Source organism: Lasiosphaeria miniovina (genome assembly GCF_030549165.1).
Source record: "Lasiosphaeria miniovina strain SMH2392-1A chromosome Unknown B0T26scaffold_3, whole genome shotgun sequence".
Lineage (NCBI taxonomy): Eukaryota > Fungi > Ascomycota > Sordariomycetes > Sordariales > Lasiosphaeriaceae > Lasiosphaeria > Lasiosphaeria miniovina.
The window spans coordinates 6,245,757-6,267,869 of NW_026848222.1; the positions used below are offsets into that span (position 1 = coordinate 6,245,757).

General features: G+C 54.1%; 9 protein-coding genes across 9 annotated transcripts; 3 read left to right on the plus strand and 6 right to left on the minus strand.

Annotated features, from left to right (window-relative positions):
- Nucleotides 1–1,387: 1,387 nt before the first annotated feature.
- Nucleotides 1,388–4,167, minus strand: B0T26DRAFT_750740 (uncharacterized protein; the record flags this gene model as incomplete). Its single annotated transcript, XM_060445273.1, has 5 exons — nt 1,388–1,424; nt 1,521–1,982; nt 3,146–3,442; nt 3,520–3,895; nt 3,963–4,167. The coding sequence occupies 5 exons, from the start codon at nt 4,165–4,167 to the stop codon at nt 1,388–1,390; spliced, it is 1,377 nt and encodes a 458-aa protein (XP_060299394.1).
- Nucleotides 4,168–4,430: 263 nt separating this feature from the next.
- B0T26DRAFT_801991 (uncharacterized protein) lies at nt 4,431–6,176 on the minus strand (the record flags this gene model as incomplete). Its single annotated transcript, XM_060447042.1, has 3 exons — nt 4,431–5,554; nt 5,914–6,043; nt 6,109–6,176. 3 exons carry the CDS (start codon nt 6,174–6,176, stop codon nt 4,703–4,705), a joined length of 1,050 nt encoding a protein of 349 aa, XP_060299395.1. The 3' UTR covers nt 4,431–4,702.
- Nucleotides 6,177–6,642: 466 nt separating this feature from the next.
- B0T26DRAFT_643190 (thiamine pyrophosphokinase) lies at nt 6,643–7,753 on the plus strand (the record flags this gene model as incomplete). The annotated part of the gene is made up of 4 exons (XM_060437510.1): nt 6,643–6,817; nt 6,929–7,005; nt 7,127–7,220; nt 7,248–7,753. The coding sequence occupies 4 exons, from the start codon at nt 6,643–6,645 to the stop codon at nt 7,751–7,753; spliced, it is 852 nt and encodes a 283-aa protein (XP_060299396.1).
- A 475-nt stretch (nt 7,754–8,228) lies between these two features.
- B0T26DRAFT_740372 (uncharacterized protein) lies at nt 8,229–9,131 on the minus strand (the record flags this gene model as incomplete). Its single annotated transcript, XM_060443835.1, has 2 exons — nt 8,229–9,032; nt 9,129–9,131. The coding sequence occupies 2 exons, from the start codon at nt 9,129–9,131 to the stop codon at nt 8,229–8,231; spliced, it is 807 nt and encodes a 268-aa protein (XP_060299397.1).
- A 1,788-nt stretch (nt 9,132–10,919) lies between these two features.
- B0T26DRAFT_675041 (uncharacterized protein) lies at nt 10,920–14,472 on the plus strand (the record flags this gene model as incomplete). The annotated part of the gene is made up of 12 exons (XM_060439782.1): nt 10,920–11,086; nt 11,149–11,352; nt 11,416–11,446; nt 11,515–11,557; nt 11,598–11,620; nt 11,680–11,776; nt 12,124–12,146; nt 12,262–12,265; nt 12,304–12,913; nt 12,978–13,101; nt 13,160–13,319; nt 13,520–14,472. The coding sequence occupies 12 exons, from the start codon at nt 10,920–10,922 to the stop codon at nt 14,470–14,472; spliced, it is 2,439 nt and encodes an 812-aa protein (XP_060299398.1).
- A 759-nt stretch (nt 14,473–15,231) lies between these two features.
- B0T26DRAFT_642395 (uncharacterized protein) lies at nt 15,232–15,972 on the plus strand (the record flags this gene model as incomplete). The annotated part of the gene is made up of 3 exons (XM_060437437.1): nt 15,232–15,310; nt 15,364–15,599; nt 15,646–15,972. The coding sequence occupies 3 exons, from the start codon at nt 15,232–15,234 to the stop codon at nt 15,970–15,972; spliced, it is 642 nt and encodes a 213-aa protein (XP_060299399.1).
- Nucleotides 15,973–16,555: 583 nt separating this feature from the next.
- Nucleotides 16,556–17,002, minus strand: B0T26DRAFT_706506 (uncharacterized protein). The gene has a single exon (XM_060441812.1). It carries the CDS (start codon nt 16,960–16,962, stop codon nt 16,711–16,713), a length of 252 nt encoding a protein of 83 aa, XP_060299400.1. The 5' UTR covers nt 16,963–17,002; the 3' UTR covers nt 16,556–16,710.
- Nucleotides 17,003–17,927: 925 nt separating this feature from the next.
- B0T26DRAFT_706507 (uncharacterized protein) lies at nt 17,928–19,420 on the minus strand (the record flags this gene model as incomplete). The annotated part of the gene is made up of 2 exons (XM_060441813.1): nt 19,278–19,420; nt 17,928–19,167 (listed from the first exon to the last, which is right to left on the minus strand). A coding segment is annotated over exon 2 (958 nt), but the record flags the coding sequence as incomplete, so codon positions are not given.
- B0T26DRAFT_261626 (ankyrin repeat-containing domain protein) lies at nt 18,923–21,490 on the minus strand. The gene is made up of 4 exons (XM_060434045.1): nt 20,164–21,490; nt 19,582–20,101; nt 19,399–19,526; nt 18,923–19,332 (listed from the first exon to the last, which is right to left on the minus strand). The coding sequence occupies exons 1-4, from the start codon at nt 21,304–21,306 to the stop codon at nt 19,168–19,170; spliced, it is 1,956 nt and encodes a 651-aa protein (XP_060299402.1). The 5' UTR covers nt 21,307–21,490; the 3' UTR covers nt 18,923–19,167.
- Nucleotides 21,491–22,113: the final 623 nt, after the last annotated feature.

Genomic DNA, 22,113 nt, shown 5'->3' on the forward strand with positions numbered 1-22,113 from the left:
GTGGGCTGGCTGGAGGATCACCAGTTGCCCTTGGAAATGGCCATGCTGAGAAAGGAATTGCTGTGGATTGAATATGAGGGAGACACGAGAATGCAAGAAAGAGGTTCTGATTCGCTGCCGAGAAGGCGCTTGCTAACACTGCCGTGAGCCAGCCCGCTGGGTCTCAAGAATGTATAAGTGGAATGAGAGCAGACCTGCTTGCCTTCAAAAAGCCGGGATTGGGTCTGGGCAAATTGCCATGACTGTCAGCATGGGATGGAGAGGCCAAGCTAGCCGCCCAATAACCAAACCGACAAACAAGTCGGTTACCGTTGAATCTGGTGAGACTGTGGGATCAACACGGCGGCCGGTTGACGGATGAAACTCTGGTTGTTTTGACATTACATATCTGGGTCGGAATTCTTCTCAAGAGTCACCCGAGTTTGCTGAGTTCATGAAGTTGTCACCACCTTCTGGGTTGACCTCGTTTGACCTCGTTTGCATCACAAGACACAAACTCGCTCCGGAGGTCGCCACCACGGCAACAGCCAGGCATGGTTTGAAACATTCGTGTGTTGATTGAGCGAATTAAGCAACAAACTCAAGGTATACCGTTCCTGAACTTGTTTCGGCAGCCACTAGCTTTCCGAATCCGTTTGCTTGACAGTTGACACGATAACCTCCGGAAGCCGAAGCTAGAATAGTGTTTGGTATCTCGCGACAAGCTTCAGCCATAACTCAACGTGCATGAAAAGGGAGCAGCAGGCAAACAACATTCAGACCCAAGGTTTCTCGCCTGGGCCGCAACCGAAACTTCGACAAGCCATCTGCGATTGGCGGACAAGGGCCGGACACGAACAGGCGGGGAATAAAGATGAGGGCATCCGTATTTTCGCGCGCAGCTATCAGACTTCAATGGTCTCGTCATGCCGGCTAGAAAGCTGTCCCGCAGTCAACTATGATATAATTAGCCAGTGGCCGCGTTCGTTCTCGGGATTTTGCGGAGTGGTGGACATGCCAGTATGATCGAAGTCAAACCTTGTCTAGCCCCTGCTTACGGTGGAGCGCCTCGCATCCGATTCCGTCCTCGGTCGAGTGGAGCATTGCGTCATTGACGCACCTGAAGCTACGCAACCAGACATCACCACACCGAGTAAACAGCCATTGCCGAACCATCAGCAGAAGAGGAGCGGTGAGGAGAATATGTGTGTCAATGAGGGGATATACAGACGGACTCAGACGCCAATAATAAACGCGAGTGAGCAGAGAGAAAGGAAGAACACCGTAATAACCCCCATCCCACAGCTAAACCCAAGCCCGCGCCAGAGAAAACCGTTCTAGTCCAGCCGCCGACACCGATCTCGTCTCTCCTTGTCGATACTCGGCTCTCAAATTCGCCGCAGCCAGTCTATTGGCCCTTGTTCTTCTTCGCCTTGTACATGTACCTAGACAGACGCAAACACAAACACGTTAGCTTAGTACAACCTACTGCCTAGCTAAGAGGAACAAGTCACAGAGGGGGAAGAACAAGAATAACATACCCGGCAATCACGCCCTCAAAGGCACCAACAACGCCGAGAACGCCAAGGCCCAGGCCGAGGTGCTTCCAGGTAAGGCGGCCGTGGTCGTAGAGGCCCCAAGCGCGGTAGCCGAGGAAGCCGCTCAGGCCGACGACGGCGAACAGATTGACGGCCGCGACCGCGCCGGCGGCGCCGCCGTCCGAGATGCGCTCGAAGCGCTTGGTGAGCCAGTTGTCGGCCTTGTGGGCCTTTGCGCGCGCGCTCTTCTTCTTGCGGTCGAGGCCGGCCTCGGCGCGCGCCTTGGCCGCTGCCGCTGCCTCCTTGGCTGCCTTCTCCTCGCGCTCGATCCGCGCCGCCTGCGTCTCCGTCTGCACCTCCTGCTCGGCAAAGTCCGACGGCACCGTGCGCACCGACGGCGTGTCCACGTCAATCAGCGACGACGTCGAGGCCGACTCCGAGTGTGCGATCTGGGGGGTTGCGGGGCTGCGGCCTATGGAAAGAAAGTAGATTGTTAGCGACTGGGAAAGCTCAGGTGTTTTTTGTTTGTGTTTTTGCCTGACTGGCCGCTGCTGGTGGCACGACAGCGACGGCGACAGACAGACGGAAGGTAGCATGACAGGGACGGGGTTCGCTGAGGAATGGGAAGTTGCTTACCTCCTCAGGAGTCTGCTTAGGGCCCTTTGAGGCGATTTCTGCGTAAGACACTACGGGGCGCTCATTGTCAGCCTCGAGAGTCGGGGCATCAAGGGACTCTGCACCCAGTCTCCAACTCGGGATGACATACTGTTGGGTGAAGCGGGGGTGGGGGAGGGGCCTGGTGTGTGGGTGGCCGTTGGAATGAAAGAGAGGCGGGGAGAGTGATTTGCAGAGAAGCTGTCGATCGAGATGTTGCACAGGAGAAGAGAAGCGAAGGGTGGATTGTCTTGGTGCTTTAAAAAGTCGTCGCTCTCGTGACGGGATTGGATGGAGTCGGGTGAAAGAGTGCAAAACAGGGGAAGGGAAGAACGCGTGATTGTGTCTGGGGAAAACCGGGCACATCACCTCAGTGGACGGTTACAGCCAAGGCCGCTATACATACAAGCTCGGGTGCCCGGGCCCCTCTGAACCCCAGTCGCCAATGACGTGTGCGGCTCCGCTCCAAGCACCAACTCAAGCCACTGGGAGAGATTCGAGATCCGGCCTGCACGATGCAAGCACGGGCCAATGGAAAGCTGAAGAAGCCGCCAGCCAGGTCCATTTCCGATTCCGCCAACTCCAAGCTGAAGCCGTTCGCCCAGTGTGGCACCGACATGCGCTAACAAGAGTAGACTTGACCGAGCCGATCGCACAGTGGTGCAACGTTAAACGCGCGAAACTTTGGGGTTCGGTTGTAAAGACTGGCTGGTTTTACCGGTTGCTGCCGACTTGGCCAGTCCTTCCTCAAATCGCTTCACAAAAAGAACAACGCCCGCAAAGAACATGGGTAGAGATGGTCTATGAAGCCGGCGAATACATAAAATACATAAGAGTCGTAGACTACTCGCAAGCAAGAACCTGCGCATACCCTTCTGTGAGCTCTCGTGCCCTGCGTATGCTGGCCATCGCGGTTTTTATCTATTATTTTGTACATCCCTCCCCAAGGGTACTGGAGACTGCGCAAATATTACTCCTTCTTCTCGTTTGCCTTAGTCGCATCGAACGCCCCCTTAGGGATGTCCGCTGCGTGCTCCTCTGTGGTCGCTTGGGTCGGCGCGCTGGCTTCCTGTGCCGACACTGGAGACTCTGTGCTCTCCGAGGTTCCCTTGGTCTGTTTTGCCAGAGGAGCTCCTTCTGCAGAGGCAGACTCGGGGAGGTCCCTTGTCAACGCAACTTCCGCATCCTCCTGAGCAGGGGCCGCGTCCTCGTCTTCGTCTATTTCGGCGCCGTAGATGTCGGGGTGTAGTCGGAAGCAGTCCTGCATGTGTCTAAGTGTGTGTTAGTCTCCATATGCTGCCTCCACATGCACGCATCAATTGTTCAGTGAGATTGGGGCCGGGCGTACTGGAACTTGTCAATGCAGTCCATCCCCTTGGGCTCTTCCGTGGAGTGGACGAAGCAGCTGAAGGCCGCCTTGAACTGCTCTCCGCAAGGCCCATCCGCCATGCCGCCAAGGCACGGGCAGTCCCAGTTGATCTCGCCAGTCTCGGGGTTGAAAGCGCCTTGTTGGGCGGCTTCCTGTTGTAACGCCTCGGGGGAGCCGGGTTCCGGGACGGATTCTAGGGCAGCTGTGGTCGCTGCCTCTTCTTGTTGGGGAGGCGAGGGCGGAGGTGGAGCCGCAGCTGCAGCCGCCTCGGCATTGCGGCGCTTCTCTTCGATCACAGCGGTGATGGTCGGGAGGTCTGAGTCGGAGAATTGGGGAGGCGCAGGGCCTGCTGGAGCTGTAGTAAGAGCTTCGTTAGTCTCGAGAGAGCAGGCAGGAGCAACAGTAGCAGCGTGGAGACGTACGAGGCAGCTCATCGGCAAATATCGGGCTGGTGTTGTACCAATAAACGGCAGCGATAGCAGCACCCCAACGTAGTCCGGTGCCTTTCCATGAGCCCTTCTTCGCTGCCGGGCCTGTAGAGAGGAGTCGCCTGCAGCCGGAGGCAGCGGTTGTCGGCCTAATTGCGCGCAACGCGCTGGGCGAGGACCGGAGAGCTGTGCGGTACATCTCGAGCTATAGGATCAATCGAACGGGCGAAGTGTTGATGTTGGGCGAGCGGAGGAGGTGGAAGCGCAAAACGAGCGTAGATGCCGCAGATCCGCGGAGAGGTTTGTCATCAAAAGTCCAAAATTTCTGGCGATGGCCTCCCAATTCGGCGACAGGGTTGATTGGCCTGGCGCTGCTATGATTGGCTAAATCTTGTTTGTACCCACTCTGTGGTAAGTCCGACTTGCTGCAGGAACATGGAAGGAGCTAAGAAAGAATTGCCCCCACATAAACAACTACCAGTTGGTCTGTGCCTTTTTATGACCGACACTCTCGTGACATTCAGCATTCGGAAACTCTTGATGGTCATTTTTTGCTACCTTGACACACACCCTCGTGCCTTTTTTGTTTCATGAATACCCTATCCATGTCAAATGACAACCGATATGTGTAACGCCGAAGTCTAAATCCGAAACGCAAGATCATGTCTCTTCGCAACCATCGAGACGAAAAGATAGCCCATTGGACTCGCGGGCATGTCTCTCTCTCCAACCGCTCACATCTCTGCCCCCTCCAGTGCCCCCTTGCCAGCGTCCATCATATCCTGTGTGTTCTCCTCGTCTTTGCTGGGGCACAAGTCCTTGTTCCCCTCGGCAGTGCCTCGGTCGAACTGGATGCTGTACATTGCGTCGTCGTCGTAGGGATCGTAGGGATTGGGGTCCACGCTCGCCAGCAGCTCCGGCTTGTTGTAAGCCACCTCAATGGTTTCCGTCTCCCTGCGACCGACTGCTGCAGCCAGCTCTATCTTCTCTTCCGACGGCGCGGCCTGTCCCAGGAAGCTGGATCTCTTTACTTGGCTGAACCCACTACCGTGCGTTGGCGAAGTCGTCCACGTACTCTTCACCCTCTCACATCCCAATCCCATTTGCTCGCGGCTCGCCATTGCCTTCTTGTAGCATTGCAGTTTCGCAGCGAGGACCTTCTTTCGCACCGGGTCTAGGTCGCCGTCGCATTGGTCGTAGAGTGCCTCAATATTGCTGACATGGATTCGGAAGCCGCTGGCTGAGCTGTTCTGGCGTCTCGTACTTGAGTTGCTCTCGCAAACCACAATGTTGCGATTATTCCGCGGTGCTGCAACTGGCTCTCGGGTTTGACTCTCGGGGGTTTGCTCGAAAGATGTCGATCCCTTGTTGTCGATAGCGAAGTCTTCGTCGCTGATAATCTCCCATCCGTCATCGATGGGCGCTGGTTCAGCGGCAATGGCTGCGCGGATGCGCTGGAAAGTTGCGACTGCGGCCTTGCCCAGACGACTGGCTTCCTCCAACGACGCACATACGCGATCGCCGACCGTCGGGTCCTCGCCCAGCGTCGGCTCCTCGCCATGATTCGACTCCATGCCGCGGAATATCTGGATGTGTGAGCATTAGATACCGACACTTCTGGCCAACATGTTGCGAAATACCTACAATTTATTCGCTGCTAGTTATGCTGAAAATTGGAATGTCAGCAACAAGAAACCGCGACGTGAAGTAACTCGTCTTCTTGCGTTTTTTTGGTCCTTGATGGCGAGGCTTGGTGAATGCGCGAGGATGACCTAGGCTAAGTTGGCCTGGTCTAGTTTCGATGATTCTGGATTTTTGCAGACGGAGATTGGTATCTTTGTTGGGAGGTGCGCCCTCTGCCGAGCACCTGGCTGCGCAAGGTAATTTCCGTTTGGGAAAAGACTGCAAGGAAACGAGAAAACTGTAAGAGCCAAAATGCTCAAACCTGACAGCCTTGCTTCAAAGCCGAGATGCCTTTTTGTGAAGGCCCCGCAATGAGATTGTCAATGCAGAAGGCGGGGCGCGCCTGTGCAGGATTTTGCAAAACCACAAACTCTAGCACGAGATGAACAGGGCTGTTGGTAGGTAAGCTATTCTGGAAGGCATCTGCACCGTCTAGGTTACCTAGGCCATTCATTACTTTACAGTCTGGCCGGCCACCAGGCGCCTCTTGAGAGAACCTCTCCCCTCCAGAGCGAGCCCCTCCATTATGCGCCCATAGGTACCTGTAATCCACGAGGCTCGCCGGTTTTGGTAAGAACCGTCCGAACAAAGACAGCGCCCGCGTACAGGACAGTACAGTACGTAGTAGCGGGAGAGGCATAGCTTCCGCTTACACTACCTTACCCGACCTTAAGGTGTAATTACGAATACCTTACCTAATAGCCTAGACTAGGATACCAATACCCCGCGCCAAGCAGCCTTTCGGTCCCGTCATCCAATTTTTATGGTTTTTTTTTTGCCCTCCCAGGGCGAGGGCGTGGAATCCCAGTTGTGGCACGCCATCGCTCGCCCAACGCTAAGAGCCTTATCCAAGTCTGGGAAGACGTTAGAGTTTAGTTTGCGTATGCCCCACTGCAGCCGCTGAGGTTTCCATCCATTCCCCGCACGCGCCCACTGTGCGCCCCTCAGCCAGCCACCATTGACCGGGCACAGATGCACCGCGACCACAGCCATGGCAACAGGCACCAGTGCCACTGAAGATGCGGGCTCCGACTTTGTCGAGTGGCACCCGGCTGCGCTTGTGCAAGGCAGAAACACCAGGCAGCCGGCGCCAGAGTTTGCCCTAATCGTACTCAACCAGCCCATCAAGAATCACCTTGCTGTGATCCGCCTCTTGTGGCACAATGGTGGGTGCTTGCCGCGCCGGCCGTCATCCGGCGACAGGGCCCGTCGCACAAAACCCCCGAACAGAGAGGACAAAGTTTGCTTGGCTGACTTGAGAATTTGACGGGATGAAGCATCGGTTCGCGTAGCCGCAGACGGTGGCGCAAACCTCCTGTATGAAGTTGGCGGGCAGCGCGGCGATGCCTCATTTGTGAGTGCGACCAGACCACCCCAGTTGGGCAAGCGCGGATAGTGCTGCGTCGTGAGGAAAAAAGGGGCAAGGAGCAAGGGCCAAGGGGCAAACAGCTGAACACAGCCCCGGGTGCGTACAGGACGACCTCCGCGTCATCATCGGCGATCTAGACAGCCTGTCAGACGAGACGCGCGCCTACTACGAATCTCGAACTCTGCCGCCATCAAAGGAGGGTGAGCAGAGAGCAGAGAACAAGAAAGCGACTCAGGTGATCCACGACCCGGATCAGTATTCGACCGATTTCGGCAAGGCGGTTGCGCACACAAGGGAACACTTCTGCAGCCTAGAGCCCGCGAGGCCCTTGGACATTGTCGCTGTCGGCGGGCTGGGTGGACGCGTCGACCAAGGCCTCAGCCAGGTGCACCACCTCTACCTGTTCCAAACCCACCCGCGCTATGAGGACGGACGCCTGTATCTGTTCAGCGGCGAGAGCCTGACGTTCCTGCTCAAGGCGGGCCACCATCGGATCCGCGTGCGCGACGGCCCGGCCGGCGAGGCGGATGTGTTTGACAAGTACGTCGGCATCCTGCCCGTGAAGGAGCCGAGCCGCATCACGACCAAGGGGCTCGAGTGGGACGTGAAGGACTGGGAGACCGAGTTTGGCGGCCACCTGAGCACCAGCAACCACGTGCTGCCCGAGACGCAGGCGGTCGAGGTCTACACCACCAAGGATGTCGTGTTCACGATCGCGCTGAGGCACGCCTAGTGGGCTGCCGCAGACAGCGGCGACCGCATCAGACATCCACGGCTTGGGGCGGACACGACGGAATGGGGTCAGCAAGGTAATGTAGACGGCATTTCCCTCGGCGGGAATTGGGATGGGACGGAGAAATTGTAAATTGCAGTTGGCGACATAGCCAAACGTGTATAACTATAGAACGATTCTCATATATAATAGGAACCTGGGGACGACCCAGATCCAATGCATTTAAATGTAAGGCCAAGAAACAGACGGCCGCGCCAAACGCCTCGCTAAACGACCACGACAATGATGACGCGTGGCAGATATCGCATCCGCCGTGCAATGCAATCTAAGAATGCCCCCAACGAGCATGCACCCAGCCAGATGCCCAGATTTGACCATGCCGTAAATATTGGCTTTTTCGAACGCGCGAGGAAGCCAAAAGTCCTCGTCTCTCCCAGGTCCAAGACCCCCGCGTGACACCCCGGGCCACGAGGAATCATCTTAGATAGTGCAGCACTAGCCAGCAGAACAGGAAAAAGACGACGACGCCGGCCCAGAAGATCCACTTGTCCTGCCTAGCCCGCCGGTCGATCATGCGGATGGTGTCGCCCGAGATGCCCAGCGTGTTGCCGACCGAGTACAGGCGGCGTTGCGTCGACTTGAGGATGTCGCGCTGCTGGCCCAGGTCGCCCAGCACGGCCTGGCCGCGGGCAATGTAGTCGTCGAGGGCCGAGTGGGTGCTGGTGAAGAACTGCTGCTCGCGCAGGGCGTGCGTCTCCCTCGCAGCATCGCCGCTGCCCAGCGCCAGACCCCCACCAACCATCACCCTCCCAGCCTCAGCACTGCTAGTCGTCCGCGCGTGGCCAGCCCCTGACGGTGCCACGCCATACCCCGTCCCAGCACTACTGCTGCTCGCATACGGATTCTCCGGGGTGGCTGCGGCGAAGGGGCGGCGGCCGAGCAGCTCGGCGCGGTTCTGGGCGTGGGCGGCGTCGTCGCGGGCGGCCTTGAGCGCGTCGACCTGGGCGCGGAACTCGTGCAGCTCGCCGCGGAAGTTGCGCACGCGCTCAAATGCCTTGTCCTGCTTGGCCGCGCTCAGCTCCTGCTTGGCCAGCGCGTGGTACTCTTCGATGGTGCGGCTGAAGGCGGCCAGGGCCGCGCTGACCGAGCCTAGCGCCGCCGGCGTCAGCGGTGTTGTTCCTCCCGGTGTGTCGTCGCTGCCGAAGGACGGGTGGGACAGCGCCGACAGGTCTTTGCGGATCGCCGTGCTCTGCTTCAGAGCAGAGTTGAAGTGTGTGTTCTGAGGGGAAAACGGGAAGGGTTAGCATTTGCGGTGGCCTGCTTGTTGCGTTTTTGCCGAGATGTAGCTAGGGCAAGCCGAAAGAAAAAAGCGTACCATGCTGCCGGCCCTGCTTGGTGCTCACTGCCGGCGCATCAAAGTAGCTGGTGAGGCAATCGGTTAGTGGGCGGGTAAGGACGCGCAGGGTAGGAGGAATTCAGGTGATCTCGTTCAGTGATCTGCAGTGGAGGTGTGCCGGATCGTTTGCTCGAGATTTAGACATGTCATTCATTGTTGGGGATGGCGGCTTGCAAGGTGGCATCTCGTTGTGGGGCGCGCCTGAATAAAATGCATGGGGTATTGGCGGTGCACAGGCGGGGTGGCTTTATCAGGTATTGTTGCTTATGTCAGCTACATCCCTTCCGCGGTTCCCACTAACGTAATCTACCACCTAGCGAGCCACACTACTTTGGCGAGCCAAAATTCCCCACTTCCCCGGCCCCCCTAACTTACAACAAAATATCCCCACTAACAACTACTTATTCTTACAAACTCGAGCGTTGTGATCCAGGGCACCACAAATACTACACTTTGGAGGGGCTCGACGGCGTTTTTGGCCAGTCTGGCCGCCTTGGGCTTGCATAAGAGCCTCTGCACCACCGTGGTCAACACTACTACCTCGGGCCGGCCTAGCACCCTCTGTACTGCCCGAGCCAGCTGTACTATCTTGACCGGCCTGGCTGGCTTGGCTATCGAGGTGGCTAATCTCAGCCAGACCCTCTGCAATAGTAAGGGTACCTCCTTTGGCTATATATCGTCGGTGTTGCTTCCTCTGCTTCCTCCGTTGGTTTTCTTCTCGCAAGATTCGATTTTCCTCCGCCAACAAGACAGCACTATTCAGGGCTACCTCATAACCTTTAACCAGTTGGCTAATAGCTTGTGAAATTGGCGAATCTGGCTTCGATGGCCGTTGTTGGTGTAATTGGCTAGTATGGGCTGTAAGTTGGATTAGATTATAAGGAGTCTTAGCAGGTTGTGGGCTTCCAGTAGGATTGGGTGTAGTGGCGTTGTTGACTGGGCCGGCCGCGGTGTCGTTAACTGAGCTAGTGGTGGTGCTATTGACTAGGCCGGCAGTAGCGTCTATGACTGGGCCGGTAGTGGCGCCTGTGACCGAGCCGGCCGCGGCAGCACCAGAGGTGGCGCCTGTGATTGAGTCGACCACGGTCCCGGCAGTGGTGCCTATAGCCGAGCTAGCTCCAGCAGCTGTGCCTGGGCTGGAGGTGGCGCCCGTAACTGGACCGGCCACGGCGCCGTTGACTGGGCCAGTGGTGGCGCCTGTGACTCGAATTCGAAGTCTCCGTAGTTCTCGGCTTGGATCGATAGGCTGTAAGCCGGCCCCGGCAAAATCAGCTCGGATATTCGAATCTGAGAGGCCTAGTGGTCGGGCTTGTATATACAAAATAAGAAAATCGAGTTTATCAATATGGTTAACCCCAGCAAAGAGTTTTTGTTGTAATGTGCGACGAATCTGGGCACCCAAAATTTCCTTTTTCGTACCTCGCCTACGTGACGCTGCTCACCCCGGCTCAGGCTCGCCTCAGTCCCTGCTCAGGATTTGCTCAGACTGGCTCACCTTTGCTCACCCTAATTGCCGTTTTCGGCAGCCCTGCGCCACAGCATGCCGAATTGCTTCAACTCTTGCCGAGGTGGCCCAGAACTGGTCCCTTATATAAAGATGGCCAAAATGCGTCCCATTTTGAAACCAACAGTCTTGTGTATCCCTCTTACTTTACCTGAGCTAGAGGTTTCGCCCTCCAAGTCTCGCGCTTACACCTCCTACAAACCTACAAACACTCCTGTTCAATCCTGGACTCATCAACATATCTCGATAAAACGCTACGACTCAACATGGCATTCGAACCAAAGACGTCAAATTCAGCAAATGCCATTATTGAGCGGGCCGAAAAGAGGGGACTTACAGCGGACCGCTCTCAGATCAACCCTCAAACGGTTCGGAGGAATCTGAGGCCTAAGAGTAAAAAAGATTATTCACGAGTACTTGCAGTATGGCATTCGTAAGTTGAGACCTTTCGCGTTATCGATACCGAAACTAAAAATTCTTTAGATATGTAGACAGATATGGGCCTTCCGATCCTCGGGATATGCAGGTGATGAAGCATTTCGCCGAAACTCTGGGCCGCGGGATGAAAGGAAAGCTTGACGAAGAGGATGAACTGCCAACTCCCGACAGCTTGCGAGTTGCAATGCGCCGATTTTACAACGCATGGAACGGCACTACGATCTGGAGATACCCTTGGATGTTAAACGGTCGATGGCACCGGTAAGTGGAAGAAGGGCCCGTATTGCTAGTCTTGGTGATAGGCTTATATGCTAACTAATACAGTATATTCAAGGGCCACTGGCTCAAATGCTCGGTTTGAAGGATATTCACCGAGATCAGGCGTTTCTAACGATTGAGAACTACGTTATTTTGCAAGAGCAGCTGTGGTTTAAGGACTACTACGACTATGCGCATGAAGGATGTCGTATAGATAACGCTAACCTATTGAATACGCATTGCTTCAGCTCAGCCCGCCTCCAGGAGCTCTGTCAGTCAAAATTTAAAGTAAAAAAGATACTAGGGCCGGACTGACTTAAGCTAACTTAGCATAGGATTATGTTCTTCTTGTCGGATGGAAGGATGGCGAGCCCGAGCTCAAACTCAAAGTTAGAAGAAGAATATGTGAAGGAAAGGATATTAATCAGTGAGTTACGCACAACATCAAATGGCCGCTAGTCCGTTAACCTTTGACCTGGCCAGAGCATGTATTGCCTGAAAGAGTATCGTCGAAGCATGGACTACCGCCTCTATATGCACAACCAATGCTCTTCTGGCTGGCGAATATCATTTCCTCTAAAACGATTATGGGAGATCCTACCCTAAAGGAAGTACTCGCGATGACACCCCCCCAAGACGGTCAAAACCACTAGGTTCTTGAATGGGAGGAGAGTAAACAAGACAAAGCAGTATTCCCGGTATGGGACTTGTACGGGCCAAAGGAGGGTAATCGAACTCCAACTAGCTGGGCTCAGCAAATATCTGCCTGGGCAGTTCGCGCAAGATTTACCGACGGTGTAAGCTTACACTGCGTGCGGCGCGAGGCTCTTGTCAAAACTAACGGTGAGATTTTTACACTTTCCCGAGAGAGTAGAATAGCTGGCTAACTTAGACTAGATGGTGGTTATTCAGTCGAGTAGGTTTTAAAGTTTGCCGACCAAAACAACTCATCAGTTCTTCGCAAGCACTATTTAGGCACAATGAACACAGTCGATGGTGCGGCAAGTTATCTTGGAATGGATATTCGGAACGATCTCACCGAAGACTTTCGCTCGGCAACTATGAGATGGAACAGCGATCTGCCTCTCGAGCTCTCGGCTAAGGGGAGGGAAGAGTTAGAGCAAAACGAGGAATACGCTACCCTCTCACGCTTGATAGAGAGGCTATACCTCCAGATAAACGACGAAAATACCCCAGAAGAGGCACGTCAACGACTTAGGGAGCAGCGAAATCTAGCCTACAGCAAACGACGAAGACTTGAGAGGAGTAAACTTCGCGAATGCCAGCAAAAACAGCCGAAGGTGTACCCAACAGGGCGTAAGGCTCACGAGGAGAATGATTGGCGCCGCGATCACTTCCTTCGAGTTCTCCACATGATGCCTGAACGCAGGCGCCTGTTTCGCACTCTGTCACTGAGAGTGCCACTTCGGAGCCTGCAGGGAATTTCCGCTCTCCGTGATCTCATTACTCTCCGGGAAAGCGACTGTCGGGTTGCTTATCAGGATGTACTAAAACCTAAAAGCGGCCGCTGCCCAAACCTGTCTTGTAATATGGACATGGAGAGGTAAGAAATGATTCCGTGTGCTGGAGAAGAGCCTGAAGCTAATTACTCGTTTGGACAAACATAGTATCCCTGCCAAAAAGAGATGGAAGCACACGTACCGCTGCTCCGAAATGTTTTATGAGAAGACTTGCGGTTTCGCTCAGTTCTGCTTTTTGTGCAGCTGCTGGATAACAAACCAGAAGGCGTGGGTAAGTCACTGCCAGAACCACATTGATAAACACCAGGTTCCATTCCGCTGCAACCCAGTCTTCTTTCGTCACGCCGTCGCCTGTGCAGGATATTGTCCTATTCACCTCGGGAGAACAGACCTTCCAGCAGATATGCGAACGCAGCAGTATCTCGACACCCATGCCTGGAAACGTCATATCTCCCAATGCATATCGGCTTACATCAATGCCAGAATTGGGTCAGCCAGCATTGCATGTCCACATCCAGAATGTCCTTGCTCGTTTGGATTGGGTGAAGACCTTCGACACCATCTTAGGGATGTCCACAGTATTGAAACATATACTGGGACAAAGCGCAAGCCAAGCCCTAAAGACAACCAAGATCAAAAATTCAGGCCATATCGCCCCGTTAAAAGGACACAGACTTTGCTTCCAGCAGGCGGTAATTCAGACCACGCCCAAGATTCAGCGGCTTCAGACAGCGCCAACTTAATCGACCTTCACTTGACGACTTCGTCGCTGAGCGGTTCGACATCGCCTATATCCAGTGATAAGGACAGTCTTTGGGATCAGGTAGATGACTCTTCGGATGTCCCTACTGAGCTATCATCTCAGTCGGATAGTCCTGCGCAGAAGCATCTTCATAACGAAGGTCGCTACTTTCCAAATACGTTGTCACCCGTCATTCCTGACATCTCTGGTGGACCGGAATCTCAGAGTCCTGACTCATCAGCAATCTTCCCCCCAGAGAACTATAACAAAACATCGCCCAGGCTACCGGCGTGGTTAGTTGATCCGGAGTTGCAGAGATTCAGCGATGATCACCGCGACCCCCAGATCAACACTCTGGATTCGGACCTAGATTCCACACACAGCAAAAACCATACAGCCCAAATCCCGTTTGATCTCTCAACACGAGATCGACAAACCGCTGGAGCCAAGGCCCACTTATTGAAGGATCCCGAGGTACGCATGTCTGGGATCATACAAGCAATCCAGCCAGAGGCTGTCGCAGAAGAAACATCGCGCCATGGCGGTCAAGACAATGAGGTTGCTTATAGCACCCTGGAAACTCCCAAGGGCAGCTCAGAAGGTTACTACACGGTTGAGTGCTTACTCGATGAGTGGAAAGGCTGGTTTTATGTTAAATGGGGTGACGGAAGCTACAGTTGGCAGCCTCGAGGGAACATTCTCGATCGCGGACTTATTGAGGATGTTAGGAAGGACTACAAAGGGCTGGGGCCTGGTGTGGAAATCTTGCGCACCCGTCGTGCTAAAGGCAAAAAGGCGGAATACCGCGTCCATTTCAAGGGTCGTCCGTCTAAGGAGGACGTTTGGGTGATGGAGAAGTTTTTAAGCCCTGAACTAATTAGGAGTTATAAGGATTTGTAAGAATAGATAGCTTAAGTCGAACGCTACGATATACTGTATTCAACTACTTTCTATTGTATTTTTGATAGCATCAGAAGTACGGAATACACTACTGGATTCTCGTTGCACCGCCTGGCTGTTGGTTTCCTGGCCTTGCAGGAAAGTATCTATCAGTTTAGCTTTTCCACCAACGAGAGTTAGGCCTTCTAAGCATCTTCTTATGATACATAGTCCTACAAACTATCATAGCTTAGATGCAGTAGATCATATTAAACAATACTGTAATGGCAGAGCATAAGTTATCGCGGAGTTAAAAAGCCAACCCCAATTTGCCTATCGCTAGAGTTACAAGTGCAAGTTCAGTTTTGAGCCTAGATCATCTATTTTGGTCATGCAATTCGAGGCCTAGACACCGCCTGAAAGCGGTGAGCTAGAAACGGGGAGCCGTACATTTTAGGCAAGCGGTGAGCTAGAAAACGGCGAGCTTGGGCAAACGGTCATTAAAACGGTGAGCCATACAAGTTTGGAAAGCGGTGTGATCTCAGGCGGTGAGAACAATTTACCCGGTCGCTTCAACCGCAGAGCCCAGATCACGGCCCTCGCTCGATTCCTGGGCCGATTTCTTGGCCATGGCGGATGAATTAGACCGAGGCAGTTTTGGGTCTTCTAAAATTGTAACTTGGTAGCCCGAAACTTGGACTTTGCACTGTCAGCTCAAATGTTAACTAATGCCCACCAGTTAGTCTCCATAGTCTTATCAAGGCAACTTTGACTGATAATATGGCATCAACGCGACGAAGCAACACTGAAAGGCGGCGGGCAAGGGAAGAGTGCCGTGAAAAGCTTTCAGAACATATTCGTATGGATGGATACATAACTGGAACTCGCCGATACTTTGCTAAAATTAGCCAGGCCAGAGGCTGGGCATTAGAATAGGGCCTGCTGAAGTCCGTCTTAAGCCTTGTATTAAAGACCCATATGCTTGGAGGGTTCTACAAGGCAAAGAGGAATTTTTCTCTCAGATATTTGCTACCAATCTAAGCAGCCATTCTACCAGCACGTACCGGATCCTCTGCCGAGAGGTTGGAAAAAGTTTCGAAGCCGTCCATTCCGATCCAGAGTTCCCAACACCAGATACTATTACCTCAGTAAGTCGAGCCTATCCCATTTGGTATTATAGCTAACGTTATATAGCTGTCTTTTCCGGAACCCAGTTTTCGAACAACGATCGACAAGCTTAAAGAGGAAAACTCGAAGCTTTTTCAAGAAATTAATCATCCAAGGACCAATCACAATGCAGAGTTAAAGCGAAGAGAGCTCTTAGAAGTAGAAAATCGTCAACTTCACATCATTAAACAACAGCTTCAGTCACAAATGCAAAATTACTCTGATGCTGTGGATTATCTCAGGAACATCATGTCAAGGTATATCCTCGGCCTAGATAAAGTACTGCCTATGTTGGAGGACTTAAGAAAGCAGGTAGCGCTAGAAGAGGCTCCTGGTATAAATGTGCACAGATAATGATAACTCTGTGGTTATTCAGAATGTAAAAGGATATAAACTTAGGTTATTGTGCTGCAACACTGACATACAAAAATGGATGGCGGTAAGGGCTACCGCATCTGAATCGCTAGAGAAATCGCTACTTTAGTAGTGTACCCGCATAACTTGTTGTATTCGTGCTATGGCAGAAATCACTAAAACGAAGAAAGTAGAAAGTATTATGCTACTCGGCAAATTACTCGTTGTTAACATTGCCCTCTTAACAGCGTGCTCTTTGCACCATACTCAATCTCTCTAGTAACCAATTCGTTGGAAGCCCCAACCTGATACGGAACACGTCTGCAACTGCTTGCCGTCAATCTCCTGAAAAGTTGAGCACAGGCCCTCTCGGCCCGACCCATACTTTTTTTTGGCATAGGCTTCAAAGATGATGACGGAAAAATGTGCACACTGACACACCCTCTAGAACATTTGCCAAGGAGAGGTAGAGCTGCTCCTTCGTCTCCGTCCTCCTTGTCAACCACGGTTGTTTCCCGAGAGACGGAGAGCGCCGTTTAGAATCTTCATATTCCTGAAGTAGACGGGCTCAATAACTTTGTTGATGCTGGTTAACCAGGACGGCAGCGATATCTAGAACATACTCCTGACCACTGACAGTAATATGTATTGACCGCATTTGTCAAACACACTCAGCGAGTTCAGTCTGTTCAAGATATCTAGTTAGCTCTCTAGACTTAAGATACTGCAGCGCAAATGCTAGGAATGTACGATAGATAAACGGGCTGGCGCTTTTATAGTGTATACATCTTGCATCAGGTAGATTGTGCACACCCCGGCTCCAAATTTAGATTCTAGCTTCGCACAGAGTTTATCGAGGTCTATTCGAAACTGCGAGAGTTCTTGGAAAACTGATAAATTGTCCGCCGATATCCGAGACTGTGTATTCCCGTTATTCAGCGCTAGATTCAACGCGTTAGGGTCAGTCAGAGGTATAGATTGCTCTGGCATTGGGAGGAAGTATAAAAGATACCGGATAGAGGAAAGAAAGGTGTTACATTCGGGAGAATAGCAGCGCTTTTTATAAATAAATTATCAGCGGCTGCGTCATTGTAGACGAAGGCAAAGTTCAGTGTTAGATATGGTACGACAGCTCCGTCAGAGAGCCCCTTCGCCACAGCAGGCCCAAAGGGTTGAGTCACACAAGACCTAGGTCTCCGGCTCTAGGGAGCCCAGATCCTCGACTGGGGGCGACCGCACCTCGGAAGACGGGGCTCATCATTAACTTTCCAATGTGCTCGTTCGTCACCTCTAGTAGTAATGAAGACTGATCATGTTGCCGCGAACACCTCGGTCAAAGAGCCAGTATCTCAAAATCATTGCTTGTCCGCCGCGCTTGTAGCCCTCCTCCTAAACAACTGGACTAAAATATAGCCTTCCATTCTCGGAAAATGCTGAGAAAGCCGCAGCTCATCCACCGTGGCGAGGGGCCGGGGCAGTAGAATCTCGCCAGCGGTGGCTGTGAGAGCTCATCAACATATAGCTTAGTATGATTCATATTGACATCGGTATCAGTGGGATCAGTCGCGACGTCTAGGGGGGGAGACAGGGCTGCGATTTTGACACCACACCCCCCCCCGCGGGCAAAAATACGTTTAGGGTGGTCTAGGAATGTCTATCCTTATAGGTCTGCTCTGATTTCGACACTCTTTTTACTTGGCTTAAGAAAACCGCCAAAAGCGAGCCCACGGTACTCTGGGCCTTTCTGAACTCTTGGGATATATTACCGCTCAGAGCCAACTGACGTAACCTTTTTACTTCCCAACCTCACTTCAGTCTGTGGAATTGTCGGAATTGAATGGGGTCGCAACTGATTGCTTGTATTGCTTGTTGGCTCCCTGGCTTCGTCAGAGAGCCTTTCCACTTGTACGTTCAGCCCCGTTTAGCTCCGTTCAGCTTTGCTCAGCTTTGCTCAGCTTTGCTCAGCTTTGCTCAGCTTTGCTCAGCTCCGTACAGCTCCGATCAGCTGTGTTCCGCCATCCCCGACCGATGGTGTTCTGGCTCTGGCCAGAACCCCTTTCTTTCTGACAAAAGCGCTTCCCAAAACGCCAGCGCGCGCACGGACCCAACCTGCCAGTGGTAGATACATACGGGGCCAACAGGCTGGTAGAATACATAGGCACTTGAGGTTGGCGCGCAATACCATTACGTAGAACTCTTTTTACTTCATAATACTCACTCTAAGGTCGCCGATATGTCCGTTGATAAATTGCGAGTTAGATCCGGTTTTCGCGGTGACTGTATATGTGTTGCCAAAGTGGATGGTGCCGGTGTTGTGGTATACATCCCCTGCGATGATGCTGTACGTGTTGCCTTTGATGGCGACGCTGTTGGCGAGCTTCTGGGCGTCCTCGGCCTCGCGCAGAGTCTTCAGTATCTCGAGCAGGGCTCGGAGGCCGCATTCGATGGGCTTCAGCTGATGCGTCAGCCTGGCGTGCCGGTCCCGACTGGCCGGGGTCTGGCAGTTCTCTTTCTGCAGGCTCTCGACGAACCGAGCCTTGCGCGCCATGAGCAGTGTGTGGATGCGGTCTGCGCACTGTCTCGCCGTCCAGCCGCGCTTGTCGACCCGTGATGCGTTCGCCCGGCTCTTCAGCAGCCAGTCCACCATGTCCGGGAATCCCTGCTGCGCGGCCACGTGCAGCGCCGTCCAGCCGGACTTGGGCCATTGCTCATCCGGATTCAGTCCCCGTTCTAGCAGCGTCTCGAGCGTGCTTCGGCCCTTGTTGCCGGTGTTCCCGGGCGGGTGGGCGTGCATGGTATCGTGGTAGTGCTGGACGTAGCTGGAGAAGAGCACCGCGAGCTGAAGCTGGCTGCAGTCGCGCTTGAACGCGTCCAACGCGCCGTCGTAAAGAAGAAGACACAGCCGGCGGATCTGGCTGCTGCGCTTCTCCATGGCGGCCTCGGTGATATAGGGGACCTCGTTGTCCATCTGCTCCGCGACGGCCCGGAAGACGTGATAGATGAGCGGATGGGGCGCCGCACGTCGTAGCTCCTTCTCCAGCGACGGGAATTTGGTGTCGACGTGCCGATGTGCAATTTCCAACACGTCGAGGCTGCTGGGACGCCTCTCCGGTCGGTCCTCGTTACACGTGGTCAGGAGCTTTTGCATAGCTTCAGGGAGCATCTCACAGCTCCTTCGTAGTCCGGTAATCGTCTCTAACACTCTCGTAAGTATGCAGGGGGTAGCTGTGCCTTGATGGGCAGGCTAGGTCGCTGCTTTTTGTGAAAAACAAAAAAGGAAAAATTAGAAAAAGATGTGAACTCACTGGCAAGAGCCCAGACGTCACCCTTGGGCGACCACTGCTGCCCTTTTTCGACTTCCTGCGGCGCGGCGAGACGACATCAGTCCATGACGATGCCGCTTTCATCCTGATGGCGGCTACTCACCGGTGGCTGGTAGCCGATGGTCCCTCTTCCGCGGGCGAGGGACATATTATCCTTGATGGCATCCCTCGCGATGCCGAGGTCGCACAGCTTGGCGTCCCACTGTCCGTCGGGTCTGCTCGATAGAACCACTGCAGCAATGTGAGACTCGTCTTCTCTTCTCCACGATATGGGCATGGCACTGACCGTTCTTGGGGTTGATGTCACGATGTATGACCGGATCCCAGGAGGGCTCGTACACGCAGTCCTCAGCATCTGCCGAGACGGTGATACCATAGTGCAGGTGCGCCAGAGCCGAGTAGAGCTGGTAGATCATTCTCCACAGCTGTATCTCGGACCATTTCTTCACCTCGCAGGCTCCCTCCTCCTCCTCGTCCTCCTCGCCCAAGCCTGGCTGCCCAAAGATGTCTTCATATTCTCCGTAGGCTATGGTGGGGTATACGCCGAGGGGGGGCACAAAAAGGGGGTTCGGCGCCACAGTTGTGGATGAAGGGGATACCACATCGTTTCGGAGGTCACCGCCGTCGCAATATTCGAGGTAGAGCCGTGGCATTTCCTTCTCCAACTCCTTGCAACCGAGATAGGAGACAATATAAGGATGACTCAGCCTCTGGAAGATGGCGTTCTCGCGTCCCAGAGCTTTCTTGAACGCCTTTACGTCTTTTTGGCTAATTTTGCTCAAGGGATAGCATTTTTCAAAGATGTGCTAACGTAACGAATAACAATCAGCAATGGGCGAGAGAAAAAGGGGCAAGGGAGTTCACCTACCCGAGGGGTATCTGACTCAGGTGAATCGGCTTTCTTAGTCAACACCCTTGTGTTAACCTGCATCCCGCGGCTTAGCACGACGTTTTCCTCGTAAGAATCCCAGTCCAGTCGCCTCCGATCCCAGGTCGCCGCGAGAGCCGTGAAACCTTGGGTATTCTTCACCGTCAGGGAAGCCCCATGATCTATCAACAGATCCCACGCCCGCGTGTTGTTGGACAGGGCCGCAAGGTGCAGCGCCGTGTTGTCGTTCTTGTCTTGGGCATCCACCCTGGCGCCCCCCTGCAGAAGCAAGGACGCGACTGGGATATTGTCAAACATGACCGCATGGTGCAGGGGAGTGGCGGATAGCTCCTCGTCTTGGGCGTCTAGGAGGGCGGGCAAGTCTATGGCGCTCGTTCCGGACTTGGAAGCCGGCTGGAGAAAGATTCTGAAAATGGGACCCGTTGCCGTTGCCGCTAGTCTATGCAGGATCGAGATTCTGGTGCCGTCGGGTAGGCTGTGATGCTTGGTGATATCGCTTGGATCCGTATGGTTGTAGAGGAGAGCGGTGAGCTTTACATTTCCACTCCCGGCAGCCTCCAAGAGCGGCACAGAGCCCTTTTGGTCAGCGGCCACTGTGCTTGCTTCATGCTCCAGCAAGATTTGGACCATGCCCATGTCTTCTCTCCGAATAGCCGCGTGCAGAGGGGGCACGCCGTCGGATCCGGTTGCGGAGGCGTCCGCTCCGGTTGATAGAAGGCGAGTGACAACCTCGGTAATGCCGATGGAGACGGCAAGGTGCAGGGGTGATTTTAGGAGGCTACCATCCGGGCCCATAAACGGTATCGTGTTTGTGTCTTTGGAGTCCAATCCCGCGGTCCAGGCCCGCACCACGGTCTCATCACGCAGCACCGATGCAATGAGATCGGTCAGCACGCCAGGCGCCTCGTGGCCCTGGGAGAGCTCCACCCACCGCCGGGCGTGATCCATCCAGAAACGACAGGAATAACGGAGAAAGCGGAACGTCTCCAGATCCTGAGCAGAACCGGTTCGTTTCGCGGACCGCAAATAATGCGCAATGTACCGAAGGCAGGTCGTTGCCAACAAGCGCTGCGCACCGACCTCGTCCACGGCAAACTCGGCCAGGTCTTGGCGTCCGGTCATCGGAATGCTCCTCAGGAAGTCGGCAACCGAGAAATGCACGAGCAGCACTTTGCCTTCCACAACGGCCGCCAGGCCGTTGAACAATCGCGGGATGTCGTCTGCGTCCACCAGCAGCTCATCGTCGCTATCGTCGCCCCCTATGGACTCGCCGCTAAAGCCCACAGCTTCGGCTAGCTCGTCCACCGAGAGCGGATCAATCGAAGCCGCGAGACAGCGGAGGGCAGGAATGGCGAAGCGCCTATCTGGGATGCCGATGAGGCGTGACTCGTACACTTCCTGGAGGGTCTGAGGAGCTGATCGGAGAGCGTTCAACGCTGTCCTGGCTGTCAAGACCGGCATGTTGGCTAAGTTGCGGAGGTCCAGCGCAGCGAAGAGAAACAATCCTTGGGATCTCTCCACCAGCAAGCTTACTATCTCATCCTTGAGCCCCAGCGGCATGCGGCGGAGCCGGGGATGGCTGTCCAGCTCCGTCCTAACGAAGTTGCGGATGTCCGTCTGGATTTCTTCCTTTTTGGCCATCTCAATCTCAGCGGCATGCAGTTGTCTCATCTCATTCACGATGTCGTGGTTCATTCGGCTCGTCACAAAGATACGCCACCTTTGCTCATGCTGATCGTGCCCAACCCATTTGGCGAAGAGGGAGAAGAGAACCTGTCGCTCCGTGACGTTGCATTCGTCGAGAGCGTCGATTACCAGGAAGACCACAGCGCCATGGCGGCTTATTATTTCCGTTAGCATCTCCGACATGGCGACTGTGTCTCCGTGAGCCCAGTCCCATAGGCTTGGGGACGGCTCGGCTTGAAGCTG